Genomic DNA, 14,368 nt, shown 5'->3' with positions numbered 1-14,368 from the left:
TTCATTCCACGATGTTTATTTGGTATGAATTGTTCATCACACTGACTTATACTTTGTTTAGGTTGGCCATGATGAGCTCCCCACAGATGAAGGAAGAAGCTAAGGTGCTGGTTGTTCAATTTGTGGGCGATGATGATGTCCTCAATCACATTTTCGATAGAGAAGGAGGTATGTGTGTTTGCACACTTGAAGAGATGCTCATGGATCACATCTTTGTTGTTTGGGTTTTTTTTTTTTGGTTTTGGTTTTTTGAGATGGTCTCTCTGTCTGTCCTGGAACTCACTTTGTAGACCAGACTGGCCTCGAACTCACAGAGACCCGCCTGCCTCTGCCTCCCGAGTGCTGGGATTAAAGGCGTGCGCCACCACTGCCCAGCTGACTTCGCACGTTTAAGGGAAGATAAAACAGTAACTTCCCCAGAGGCCTTATATACTACTAATCGTGCATTTGGTATAGTTTGTCTGCTGACGTGTGTAGCATACACATGATGACATGTAGTATACACGTGGTGACATGCAGCATGCACGTGGTGACATGTAGCATACATGTGGTGACATGTAGCATACACTTGGTGACATGCAGCATGCACGTGGTGACATGTAGCACACGCATGGTGACATGTAGCATACGCGTGATGACATGTAGCATACACGTGATGACATGTAGTATACATGTGGTGGCATGCAGCATGCACGTGGTGACATGCAGCATGCACGTGGTGGCACATGTAGCATGCACGTGATGATGTGTAGCATACATGTGGCGACATGCAGCATGCACGTGGTGACATGTAGCACACGCGTGGTGACGTGCAGCACACGCGTGGTGACGTGCAGCATACACATGGTGGTCAGAGGACAGCGCTCTGGACATGGATCTCTTTGCCCCTGTGCATTCCATCAGGCATGGCGCACATTTTATCTGCGGAGCCGTCTGGGTGACTGTAGTGTAATTCACGCCAGGCGGTGGTGGCGCATGACGTAAAAACAAGCACTCTGCAGGAGGCGGAGGTGTGCAGAGCTCTCTGAGTTCAAGGCCAGTCTGGTCTACAGAGAAACCCTGTCTCAAAAAACAAACAAAACAAAATAAGAAAAAAAGAAAATTCGTAACTCTTATATATATTTTTATAGGAACTAAAATAAAAAAGGAGAAAGCTCAGCTTTTGGTCAATCCTCAGAAAATAATAAAGAAGCCAGAATGTGAACTGGAGAAGAGTGACCAGGAAGTCCTAAAGGATCAGAACTACGTGGAAGTTTTGGGAAGAAATATTCAAGGTATTCAGCGGGGAACTGCTTTTCAGGATGTACAAAAGCAACTTGGTCTTCTGAGTAGCTGGAAAAACAGGCCTGGAATACCAACTCTATTCTGGATTTTCAAGGAGCCCAAATTTAGTTGAGCTCAGTGAGCCTCTGTCCCTCAGAAGGTTTAGTGAGTATTCCTGACTAAGCAGCTGACACTTCCGGGGTGCATTCTTGGTCGAATTTATGACTGCTTGTGTTAGCCTCAGAGACTGAAAACGATACTCAGGGATGGAGAACAAGAGCAAGGCATAATGAGATCTACAGATATCATAATGAGATCATTATTTTATATATTTTTTTCCATGTAAGAGTACTTCCTGCAGATCATAATATTGGTATATGTCCTGATGATGTTTCAGACTAAGGGCAAGGCTTAACTGCAGGACTCTAACCAATTTCCCCTGCCCTGCACAGGTCCTGATTAGATTGGAGGATCAGTGCCTAATACATGTGACCTTGTCTTTAATTTCTCTGTATTTTGGGAAGATGTCCTCGTTCTTTGTTCATTATCTCCTGTATTTTTTATGTTTTGTTTCTCTCATCTGCTACTTCCCCTTTCCCTGTTTCCTGACAATTGTTCCCATCCGTGACAATGTTGCATTCCTTGTTGCTGTATATCTGCTTTTGTAATGTGATTATTTCAAGGCCATAGATTTTGTAATACCAAGGATTTTTTTCACATTTCCTTAGCTTAGACTGGTGGCACAGAGTTTTAATCCCAGCCACTGAGGAGCCTGAGCCGGGAGGACCACGCGGCCTGGTTGCACTGCCTAATGAGTTCAGGGCCAACCTAGCCGGGGTGGTAAGACGTGTCTCAAAAAATAAGAAAGATTTGAGAGTACAGTTCAGTAATAGAGCACTGAACACCATGCTTGAGGCTCTAGGTTTAATCGCTAGCACAAAAGTAAGTAAATAAATAAATGCTCACTTCACTTCAGAGAAGATGGAATTATTGCAGTGTGTGCTTTCTATTTGCCATTTGCACATATAAATTTGCATTATTTTGTATGTCGATATTTTCAAAGATTTATTATTTTTTAATTGAGTGTTTGTATGTGTGCATGCACCTCTGTAGTGTAGGTGTCCCTAAAGCCAGCACCATTGGATCCCTCGGGAAGCTAGGCTTACAGGATGATGTGAGCAGCCCCACGTGCGGTCCTGTGCAATGCAGCACACACTCTCCTCTCAACCCTTGAGCCACCTCTCCAGCCTCCCAGCTTTTTAGTTATATTTATTTATATGTGTGTGTCGGAAGGTCAGAGGACAGTGTTGGGCATCTTCCACAACTCCCGCCCACCTTATGTATTTATCCATTCATTTCTGAGCCAGAGTATCTCATGGCCCACGCTGGCTTTGAGCTCACCACAGACAGCAACTTTGGGGAGTCGATTCCCTCCCACATGTGGGTCCCAGTGATCAGTCAGGTTCTTGGCCCACTGAACCATCTCACTGGCCTGAGTTTTAGAACACAGGGCATCTAACCAAGGATCTTTCATTTCCTCCATGGGCATTTCGACACTTGATATTATGTGGCATAGGCTGGTTTTAAACTACTGACCACCCTGTCTCCTCCCAGGGGCTAGAATTGTCGGTCCATGCCCCCACATCCAGCTCTAACACAGAATCTTTAGGAAGAGGAAAGAAAAAAGTCTGTTCTATAAGAACACTTGCTGTGGTTTGTCCCCAGGGGTTTATGCATTGGAAGTGTGGTATCCAAGGTGGTGATGTTGAGCTCTGCTAAGGTCTACTAGGAGTTAAGTCACCCGATGTGTGCTGCCTCGGGAGACACAGCATTAGACTGAACAGTGCTATACTTATCTTTAGAATGAATTAAGACAGTTTCTGAAAGAGCTGGTTATAAAAACATGAGCACGCCTCCTGGATCGCTCACAAGCTTCCTGACTTTCTGTGTGTGTGACATGCTAGTTCCTTCTCCAGGAAAATGAACACCTTGTATTTATAAAGTTTCTTGCTTTAGAGATTTTATTTTCTTTTTGAAGATTTACTTTATGTGTATGTGTGTGTGTCCTTGAGCCTGCAGAGGGCTTTGGATCCTGATGCAGGTGCTGGGAACTCGGCTCCTCTAGAAGAAGAAGAAGAAGCTCATCTCTCCAGCCCAGGGGTTTTGTTTACTAGGGTAACAGAAAACTAGTGAAGATAGCCTTACATACATTATCAGCCCTTTTCAACTCACAGTTTTACCCTCTTGTTTTAAGCTCTCCAGTCTGGAAAAAAATCATTGTATCTATAAATAGCATGTTTCTTGTGTTAATGATTAAATAAACAAGATTAGCCGGTTTTCCTTGTCGTGTATATAGAAGTATTTTGTACGTAAATATCTATTGGTGAACTTGTTTTTGTTTTTTAAGACAGGGTTTCTTTGTGTAGCTTTGGAGCCTGTCCTGGAACTCACAGATCCGCCTGCCTCTGCCTCCCGAGTGCTGGGATTGAAGGCGTGCGCCACCACTGTTTGGCTTCTGCTGGTAAACTTGTATGAAAGGAAGTGAGGGGGTATAACTTTTAGATTTTTAGCTATTTAAAGTTTTATCTTTTTTCTCAATCTTCCTTTTTCCTCATTGCATCCTGCATTTTCTTTTACAGAATCCTTGAAAAATGGCTCTGCTGTAGATGGGAATAAAGTTTATTCTTTTCAATCCAGAAAACATTCTGAAGAAATGACCAAATTAGGTATGTCACTCTGGTGTTTCCTGCGGTCAAGGTAGGCCAGCACCACGTTCCTGTGATTACCTTCTGCTGTATTCCCTGGAAGAATGCTGGGATAAGTGGTCCTTAGAGGGCAGAGAGTTCAAAGACTTCCTGAGCTGCTCTTACTTAAAAAGAAAGTCATTTCCATAATAACAGTAGAAGTTATTGTTGACCAAGTACTGTATGCCAGGGTCCGAGCCGTGTTCCGTATATACATCTATCTATCTATCTATCTATCTATCTATCTATCTATCTATCTGTTTACGGGAGCCTATGATGTATATTAAACCCACAGATACATGGCAGAGCCAGTTTAGATTTCAAAGCCTGGACTGTTCTATTCCTACCCAGTCTCCGTAGAGTTGTGTATAAGCTACGGTTGCTCAAAGTAGAAAGGTATTCTTTGGGGTTGAGTCATGAAAGGGGGCAATGCCAGTTTTGAAGAATTGATAGAAATTTGTTAAAATTACAGGAGGAAGGGTACTGAATTAAAAACATCCATTCACATTTCTGCAGTCCGGGAATGGATGAGCATGGATTGGAGAATCGAATCTACGGAGACATTTTAGGGGAGAGATAAGGGAGGGCCTGAATATTAAGCAAGGGTGTATATGTTTTATATTTTATATTTGGATAAGTTGAAAAGTCATGGGAAATTAAGGTCAGGAAATTTAAAAAAGAAGTGCTTGTGGAATATCTCAGCTGAATTTTAAGATCAGAAGATCTTGAAAATTCTAACAGCTAGGAAGGGCATATGGGCCAGTAAGATGGCCTAAAATAAATACAGATACACGTTCTCCATTTAAAGAATAAAAGAAATAGGTTGGAGAAGTGGCTCAGGAGTTACAAGTGTGTACGACCTTTGCGGAGGTCCCAGGTTGTTTCCGTACGCCCGTCAGGTGACTCACACTACCTGTAGCTCTGCTGTGGGCGTCTGCACTCACATACATGTGCACATGCTTACCTAAGGGTGATGATGGTACATCTGAAAAGGAAATACGATAAATGTGCACTCACATACATGTGCACATGCTTACCTAAGGGTGATGATGGTACATCTGAAAAGGAAATACGATAAATGTGCACTCACATACATGTGCACATGCTTACCTAAGGGTGATGATGGTACATCTGAAAAGGAAGTAAGATAAATGTGCACTCACATACATGTGCACATGCTTACCTTAAGGGTGATGACGGTACATCTGAAAAGGAAGTACGATAAATGTGCACTCACATACATGTGCACTTGCTTACCTAAGGGTGATGATGGTACATCTGAAAAGGAAGTAAGATAAATGTGCACTCACATACATGTGCACATGCTTACCTAAGGGTGATGATGGTACATCTGAAAAGGAAGTAAGATAAATGTGCACTCACATACATGTGCACATGCTTACCTAAGGGTGATGATGGTACATCTGAAAAGGAAGTACGATAAATTCATTCCCTCAGGTAGGCTCGTTTTCCGCGTGCTTGTCCCGGTGAGAGATAAAGATTGGACAGATGTTTTATTTAAAATGCCACCTAAAATCAACTGTTTCATTTGGTGCTGCAGCAAAGAAGCAGCCATCTGCTCAAGACCATATTATAGTTTATGAATCTTCCACATGTATAGCTTTACATACAAGAGCACCACTCTGCTCAAGACCATATTATAGTTTATGAATCTTCCACATGTATAGCTTTACATACAAGAGCACCACTCTGCTCAAGACCATATTATAGTTTATGAATCTTCCACATGTATAGCTTTACATACAAGAGCACCACTCTGCTCAAGACCATATTATAGTTTATGAATCTTCCACATGTATAGCTTTACATACAAGAGCACCACTCTGCTCAAGACCATATTATAGTTTATGAATCTTCCACATGTATAGCTTTACATACAAGAGCACCACTCTGCTCAAGACCATATTATAGTTTATGAATCTTCCACATGTATAGCTTTACATACAAGAGCACCACTCTGCTCAAGATCGTATTATAGTTTATGAATCGTCCGTATGTATAGCTTTAAATACAAGAGCACCACTCTTAGAATATTTCAGAATTTTAACTTGTATATAGTTTTTACTTGGTTTTTTGATCCAGCTCCTTCCCATGCATCACCTTAGGAGGTCATGGCTACACTTTATATAAGAAAAGGAAGGAAAGCCAGACATAGTGCACACCATTAATCCCAGTACTCAGGAGGCAGAGGCAGGCGGATCTCTGTGAGTTTGAGGCTGCAAAATGAGGCCCTGTCTCAAAAAAAAGGGAGGAGAACACAACGAACACGTCAAGGAAGGAGGAGGATGAATATCATCAGCTGGTACTGAATAGAGCAGTCGTTTCTGTTATGCTATGAGAAATTTCTGCATGATTGGGAGATTTAGATGCTAGGAAGTGTTAGACGGCTCATCAGGTAAAAGCACTTGTCATGAAACGTGTCAGGCTGAGTTTGATCTCCAGGACCCATGTTTGTGAAGAGAATACTGCCTTCTCTGACTTGTGCATGTGCATACTGGGTGCATATATCCACACACACACACAGATGAGTAAGTGTAATTGTTTTAAAGATAAAAAAGACAGCTTAAAGCTTTTTTAAGAAGCAGTACTCTTTTTTGTTTTTGTTTGTTTTTTGTTTTTTTGTTCTTTGAGATAGGGTTTCCCTATGTAGCCCTTGCTGTCCTGGAACTCACTCTGTAGACCAGGCTGACCTCAAACTCACAGAGATCTGCCTGCCTCTGTCTCCCGAGTGCTGGGATTAAAGGTGTGCGCCACCATCTCCCAGCTATCTGTACTCTTAATACTTAATACTTAAGAAGAAGATTTACTTCTCTTTATGATAAAGTAACATGCAGGTTTTGTTTAAAGAGCCCCTGTGAGTAAAAGCTCCTTCCCTCTTTATGTGCTATTCAACAAAGGTATTTTCCTCTCTGATTACAGCTTTAGAACTAGCAAAAACGCCAAGAAAAGTTGTTGCGGTTGACTCAAAGAATGATCCTGACGTTAAGAAGAACGTCCCTCGGCAGAGCAAGGGTAGTACGCTGTCACGTTTCTTTGAAGAGCTTTCACAGTTGCATTAGCGTGATCTTTGCGTCTCCTCTTCTTAAATCTTAGTGAATTTTCACAAATTCTTTTCTCTGAACATTCATTCAACAGATTGTAATTTTTAAAATCCCACCAATTTTAATGTGTCTATATTTATCAACAACAAAGCATCAGTATCAGATGCACAAAGTCGCCTGTGCACCTGACGTGAGAATTGACCGGGACACTGAAAACCACCCTGAAGTTCTATACTTGTTTATCTGAGTCAGCCAGTTTCTCGTGGAACAGGTGGCTTGGGCACATACTGTGAAATGAGACTTTGGGAGTTTCTAGTTGAACAGCTTGTTGTAAATCACGGAACATCTATTTTTGAATGACCTGTTCCAACCAAGATAGACAGTCTACTTTTTAATAAAAACGAGGAATTTGTTTCCTTGCCAGAATGGTACCGTGCAAGAATGCCACAAACCGCTGTCCGGGGGAGGGCAGGCACGAGATCCTTAGTGACCATCAGCCTGTAGTTAGGTGGGACCGGTAAAGTACGGTGGCCTGTGTGTGATAAGTACTGCTTTGCTTTCGACAGAACGAGGCACGACCCAAAATGGAATGTTTGTAGTGAATGTGGTTTTTCTTTCATTTAGGGCATTCTACTTCAGAGAAAGTTCAGCAGGAGGTAAGCACTGACAGATCAGCCCAAACGAGACTCGACCGGCAGTAGTTTTTCCTCTCTTAGTATAAATTGAATGTTATAGTTGTGGGCGTTTATCAGCTGTAGACCTGACTTATAAAGGCTTTGAGTTTCAGAAAGATGAAATGACTTACTCAGTTCATCTCACTTGGAATAAAGCTGGAAAATCAGCCCAGGTGTCCTGCACGTAGCTGTCGTGGGTTCTGCTGTGTCACAGCTGTCCTGGGTGTTTTTCACTAGTAGAACTGGCCTAGGAATTTTGTGAGTTTGATTGGGATTTTTCAAAAGTTATTTTGATAAGGATATTACAAATTCTCAGACTTGATAAGTTAGCTATATAGATATCAATTATTCCAATTCTTAACCTTAGAATAACTGTAGTAAGATGTACCCGTGCTTTAATAAAATGAAATGGGGGTAAAAGCACTCAACTGCTCTTTTTTTTTTATATATAATTTATTTAACTTTATTTTTTTATGTACATTGGTGTGAAGGTATCAGATTCCCTGGAACTGGAGTTACAGACAGCTGTGAGCTGCCATGTAGGTGCTGGGATTTGAACCTGGGTCTTCTGGAAGACCAGCCAGTGCTCTTAACTGCTGAGCCATCTCTCCAGCCCCCTCAACTGCTCTTACTAAAGACCCACGTTCAGTTCCCAGCGCCCACAACGTGGATAATGTTGCTCACAGCTTCAATTCCTGGGTATCTGTCTGATGACCTCTTCTGACCTCTTCAGTCTCCTGCACCCGTGTGGTGCACACACACATAAATAATACTTATTATATGTAATATATGTTATAAGTAAGTAGATGGGAAGGAGCACCTGATAATACCAGGAACTTCGGAGTGCCCTGCGTTAGGTGCTGTTACTAGGGAACTGAGACTCTTTTTTTTGGTTCTTGGCCTTGTTAATAAAAGAATTTAAGGGGCTGGGAGTTTGGCTTAGCAATTAAGAGCATCTGTTGCTTTTGTAGAATACCCAGGTTTGAGTTCCAGTACCCGTGTGACAGCTTACCACCCAGGGGATCTGACACTCTTTCTAACCTCCATGGTCACCAGGCACATACGTAGTGCATATACATACATGTAAGCCCAATGCACATAAAATAAATCTAAACAAAATTTAAATAAATAAAGAATTTGTGAATGAAATCAGAGGGAAGCTCAAGGATTGTTTTATTAGAATTTATAAGAAAAACATCATGAGGGTTGAAGATGGATCAGCATTCAAGAGGCCTGGCTGCTTTTCCAGAGAGGATCTGGGTTCAGTTCCCAGAACCCCCATGGCAGTGCAACCATCTGTAACTCCATTAAGAGGATTTCTGGTGCCCTCTGCTGGCTTCCGAGTGCTCTTGGCACACATGTGGTGCACAGACAGACATGCGGACAAACATCCATACACAAAATACAAACTAGACCTGATGATCTGAGTCCATTCAGTCCCTGGAACTCACATGGTAGAGGAGAGTTGACCCTGCAAGGTGCTCTCTGATCTCCACATGTACAAGTATGTTTAAACACATGCATATTAAATAAATAAGTAATATTTAAAGGAAGGAAAAGACAGGCAAGTTGAAAATCTTGGCAGCTCTCAGGAAGAGTCAAAGAGGAAGAGCCTTGTTCTTTGATTTAGGTAAGGAGGTGAGGTCACTTTTTATCTTTTAGTTTAAACTTAGGCCAGGCTCAAGTGTAGGAAAGTATCAGACTTTTCTTTTCAATGTCTGTGGGTTGAATCAATGATAAATAGTTGTCTGGGTATAAGACCAAAGGGAGATGTTAGAAAAACAGAAGGAATTGTTAAAACTCTTGGTTTTTCCCTTCTCTTTTACATTAGGACATCTCTTGATCATCCCCTCCTCTACCTCTCCGTCTAAGTGACTGTGAGGGTAATAGGGATCATGAGATCCTCAGACACTGACATGGTGGGAGAGGAGGCCTTTTGAAGGCCACGTGAGCCCCTACTCCCTGGTGACCAAGTGTTCCAATGTGTGAGCACATGGGGGCTTTCTAAAGTTTTATTTATGTATTATGTGTGCAGTGTTCTGGTGCCAGAAGAGGGCACTGGATCATTTTAGATGGTTACTGGAACTTGGAACCTCTTAGCCGGGGCTCTTAACCACTGAGCCATCATCTCTCCTGTTTGTGTCACAGCAGCTGAGAAGTAGACGCAGAAACAAGGGTTCCCGTGGCATGATGGGGCGGAAGCAAGAGCAGACAGAAAGAGTAGAACAAGGGAGGCTGAAGGGGCTGGGGAGGATGTTTTAGACAGAGACGCAGGCTCTGTGTCTCCTGCCAGCGGTGGCTTGTCCAGCCCTAGAACTTGTATATTTCTCTTTATATTTCAGCAAATTCATTTGTTATTGTGGTCCAGTGTTAGGAACTACAGACTCAGCTAGCTCAGCATAGTTTTCTTTCTTAGAATTTCTTTTTACTTCTATGATTGATTATTCATTAAAATATTATTATTCATATTACTTACTGTGCTGTTTACATTTTAAACAGAACAATAGCAAAACTGAATTCCTGTCAACACCACCTCGTAGTCTAAGAAAAAGAATAATAGGTATGTATTTCTTTTTATGTGAAGTTTTGCTTGCTTTGTTTTTTTGAGACAAGATCTATATAGCCCAGGCTAGCTTCATATTCACTTTGTAGATCTGACTGGCCTTGAACTCCTAGTCATCCAAATGTTAAGATTACAGGCATAACTAACAATATGAGGGTTTTTTTTTAAAAAATTTATGTATATAAAAATTAACAACTAAATCAGGGGCTGGAGAGATGGCTCAGAGGTTAAGAGCACTGGCTGCTCTTCCAAAGGTCCTGAGTTCAATTCCCAGCAGCCACATGGTGGCTCATAACCATCTGTAATGAAATCTGGTGCCCTCTTCTGGTATGCAGGCAGAACACTTTCTACATAATAAATATATAAATCTTTAAAGAAATAAATCAGGATCAATAGTGGTAAAGTATACAAGTTCCGGGTGTACAAGTTCTGGCTTGTGTTTTAAGCCTTTGGTCCCAGTGTAATCAGGGTAGCAGTTCCTGCTCTCATTTCTACCACTTTTCATATGAGAAAGGAAACTGATGCTTCCAGACTCTTTGGCCGTGTCTACACCCACAGAGTGACCCGTTTTCTAGACTGTAGGCCGTGTCTACACCCACAGAGTGACCTGTTTTCTAGACTGTAGGCCGTGTCTACACCCACAGAGTGACCCGTTTTCTAGACTGTAGGCCGTGTCTACACCCACAGAGTGACCCGTTTTCTACACTGTAGGCCGTGTCTACACCCACAGAGTGACCCGTTTTCTAGACTGTAGGCCGTGTCTACACCCACAGAGTGACCTGTTTTCTAGACTGTAGGCCGTGTCTACACCCACAGAGTGACCTGTTTTCTAGACTGTAGGCCGTGTCTACACCCACAGAGTGACCCGTTTTCTAGACTGTAGGCCGTGTCTACACCCACAGAGTGACCCGTTTTCTAGACTGTAGGCCGTGTCTACACCCACAGAGTGACCTGTTTTCTAGACTGTAGACCGTGTCTACACCCACAGAGTGACCTGTTTTCTAGACTGTAGACCGTGTCTACACCCACAGAGTGACCCGTTTTCTAGACTGTAGACCGTGTCTACACCCACAGAGTGACCTGTTTTCGAGACTGTAGGCCGTGTCTACACCCACAGAGTGACCTGTTTTCTAGACTGTAGACCGTGTCTACACCCACAGAGTGACCCGTTTTCTAGACTGTAGACCGTGTCTACACCCACAGAGTGACCCGTTTTCTAGACTGTAGACCGTGTCTACACCCACAGAGTGACCCGTTTTCTAGACTGTAGACCGTGTCTACACCCACAGAGTGACCCGTTTTCTAGACTGTAGACCGTGTCTACACCCACAGAGTGACCCGTTTTCTAGACTGTAGACCGTGTCTACACCCACAGAGTGACCCGTTTTCTAGACTGTAGACCGTGTCTACACCCACAGAGTGACCCGTTTTCTAGACTGTAGGCCGTGTCTACACCCACAGAGTGACCTGTTTTCTAGACTGTAGGCCGTGTCTACACCCACAGAGTGACCCGTTTTCTAGACTGTAGGCCGTGTCTACACCCACAGAGTGACCCGTTTTCTAGACTGTAGGCCGTGTCTACACCCACAGAGTGACCCGTTTTCTAGACTGTAGGCCGTGTCTACACCCACAGAGTGACCCGTTTTCTAGACTGTAGGCCGTGTCTACACCCACAGAGTGACCCGTTTTCTAGACTGTAGGCCGTGTCTACACCCACAGAGTGACCTGTTTTCTAGACTGTAGACCGTGTCTACACCCACAGAGTGACCCGTTTTCTAGACTGTAGGCCGTGTCTACACCCACAGAGTTAATATGCCTTTGTGTTATATACCAACTCTGCACAATCCTAGGAAACCTTTTGTCATTCACAGTCAACAACTGACCTGGTTAAAGTTACCAGTATTTTGGGAGTCAAACAGTTTTTTAAAGATTTATTTTTATTATTTTAATTATGTGTGCACATGAATGCGAGTCCCACAGAGGTCAGAGATGTGAGAGAGGTCAGGAGTTATGACAATAGGCAGCTGTCAGCCTCCTGACGCGGTGCTGGTGCTCCGGCTCAGATCCTCCTGGACAGCAGGCTGTGCTCTTCTCCACCGAGCCATCTCTCAGCCCCCAGACGTAATTCTGTGCTGATTGTTGGGTATAAAGCTGGCGATACCTTTATTTGGCAGTAAAAGATGAGCTCTTGTTTCTGGGAGGCTGGTGGGAGTGACAGTGGCTTGTGAATCAGCTGTGGGGTCGAGCAGGGTGTGTTAGAAACGTTTCTACACGAATAATTTAGGGAAAGTATCTCACATGAGAATAAGAGTTCTAATAACAGGACCCATAGAGAAACAGGTAGGCATAGAGCCCGTCTGTGACTCCAGCATGCACGGTAGCTAAGGCAGTATCCCCTGAGCAAGCTGGCAAGCTCCGGGGTCAGCAGGAGAACCTGCCTGTATTGTGAGGGATCAAGACACTTAAATCAACGTCAGGCCTCTGTGTGTACGTGCATAGATGGGCACTACACAAATACATGCCAACCCCACACGTTCACACAGGAGTATTCATTACACACACACACAAATACATGCCAACCCCACACGTTCACACAGGAGTATTCATTACACACACACACAAATACATGCCAACCCCACACGTTCACACAGGAGTATTCATTACACACACACAAATGATTCGTATAAATATATAATTTTCCAGTAGATTATTTAGCTATGCTTACCCTCATGTGATAATTGAAGAAGCTAGTGCTTAGAAAATATGTATAATTAGCTGTGAAAAAATGAACAAGCAATGACAAAATTGTAATTAAAAGTCTCTTACTTTGGGGCCTGGAGAGATGGCTGAGGGGTTAAGAACACTGATTGCTCTTGCAGAGAACCTGGGTTCAATTCTCTGTACCCACATGGCAGCTCACAATTCTGTAACTAATTCCAAGGGCCAGGCACCCATGGGAAATCACCAATGCACACATAATAAAATAAATAAATAAATAGTCCCTTACTTGAAAGCCCACATGTTTGATTTTCCTCAAATAGCTCTCCTTTCAAACCGCTGAGTCTCCCCGATTCCTCCGCTTCTTCTGCAGTGCCCGCGTCTCACTGTGACACCGAGAGTGAATACTCCGCCTCCAGCTCGGAGGATGATGGAGAAGAGGACACCACTGCCGTTGGGCTGTCCCAAAAGGGCCCAGCTCAGAGCAGAGGACCCCCAGCTCTTGCTCCCAAGGGGACGCCGCCTAAGAAGATGAAAAGAGACAAAGCCGTGAGTGAAGACGGAGCCTGGGGCCTCCAGGGGAACTGTGTGCCTGAAACGGGCAGGTCTACAGCAGAGATCAGCCCTCACCTTCCTTATTTTCTTAGCTTTACACATGAATTTCCACACATACTCGTTTCTGTCTTTGGGCTTTCTTTTCAGTTCTGGGTGCTTATTCTTGATTAGTACCATAACATACATAGTCTCTCTACTACATATCTCTGCCTGTCCTGTATGGAGATTGGACTGACTTTGAACTCAGATATCCGCCTACCTCTGCTCCCAAGTACTGGGATTAAAGGCATATGCCACCACCACAGCCTTTCCAATCAATCTATCTTTCAAGTTATATTTTCATCAGTTACTTGAACTTATTGTTGGGATTAAATATCTTTGATTCTTGACCTGGTTTTTAAAAAAATACTGTCAGATAAGGTATTTTAGTTAGGCATGTTAACATACACCTCTCTTTCCCAGCTGTTTGGGAAGCTGAGGCAGGAGGATTTCCTGAGCCCAATTTTAACTATATTGCCATCTAAATTTTATGCAGTATACATACGTGAAATTACTTAGACCTGCCATTACTTTGTCTATTTCAGAGTGACTTGGTAGAAGAATATTTTGAAGCCCACAGCAGTTCAAAAGTTTTAACGTCCGACAGAACCCTGCAGAAGCTGAGGAGAGCAAAAGTGGATCAGGTAAGCTATCACCGACATTCGTTTACTGTGACCTGACATACATTAGCAGTACACTTGGAGAAGAAGCGAGCAGGAGAATTAGTTCTCTGGTGAAATAAAGCACAAA

The 14,368-nt window shown here is 43.1% G+C and overlaps 1 protein-coding gene across 5 annotated transcripts in view; it reads left to right on the top strand.

Moving 5' to 3' along the window:
- Positions 1-14,368, top strand: part of LOC121444840 (origin recognition complex subunit 2-like) — a 31,170-nt gene that overhangs the window by 4,828 nt on the left and 11,974 nt on the right. For all 5 annotated transcript variants that reach the window (XM_041646744.1, XM_041646748.1, XM_041646745.1 and 2 more), the window contains 8 exons: positions 62-168; positions 1,131-1,274; positions 3,903-3,989; positions 6,948-7,040; positions 7,694-7,725; positions 10,243-10,303; positions 13,398-13,573; positions 14,164-14,262. In XM_041646744.1, coding sequence (XP_041502678.1) covers positions 69-168; positions 1,131-1,274; positions 3,903-3,989; positions 6,948-7,040; positions 7,694-7,725; positions 10,243-10,303; positions 13,398-13,573; positions 14,164-14,262 — 792 coding nt within the window. In that variant the 5' untranslated portion in view covers positions 62-68. The remainder of the gene's footprint in view (positions 1-61; positions 169-1,130; positions 1,275-3,902; positions 3,990-6,947; positions 7,041-7,693; positions 7,726-10,242; positions 10,304-13,397; positions 13,574-14,163; positions 14,263-14,368) is intronic.

This window comes from Microtus oregoni, unplaced genomic scaffold (assembly GCF_018167655.1).
Source record: "Microtus oregoni isolate MIOR12 unplaced genomic scaffold, Mior012 000144F_ref0000341, whole genome shotgun sequence".
Taxonomy (NCBI): Eukaryota; Metazoa; Chordata; class Mammalia; order Rodentia; family Cricetidae; genus Microtus; species Microtus oregoni.
This window is presented reverse-complemented; position numbering and strand designations above follow the sequence as displayed.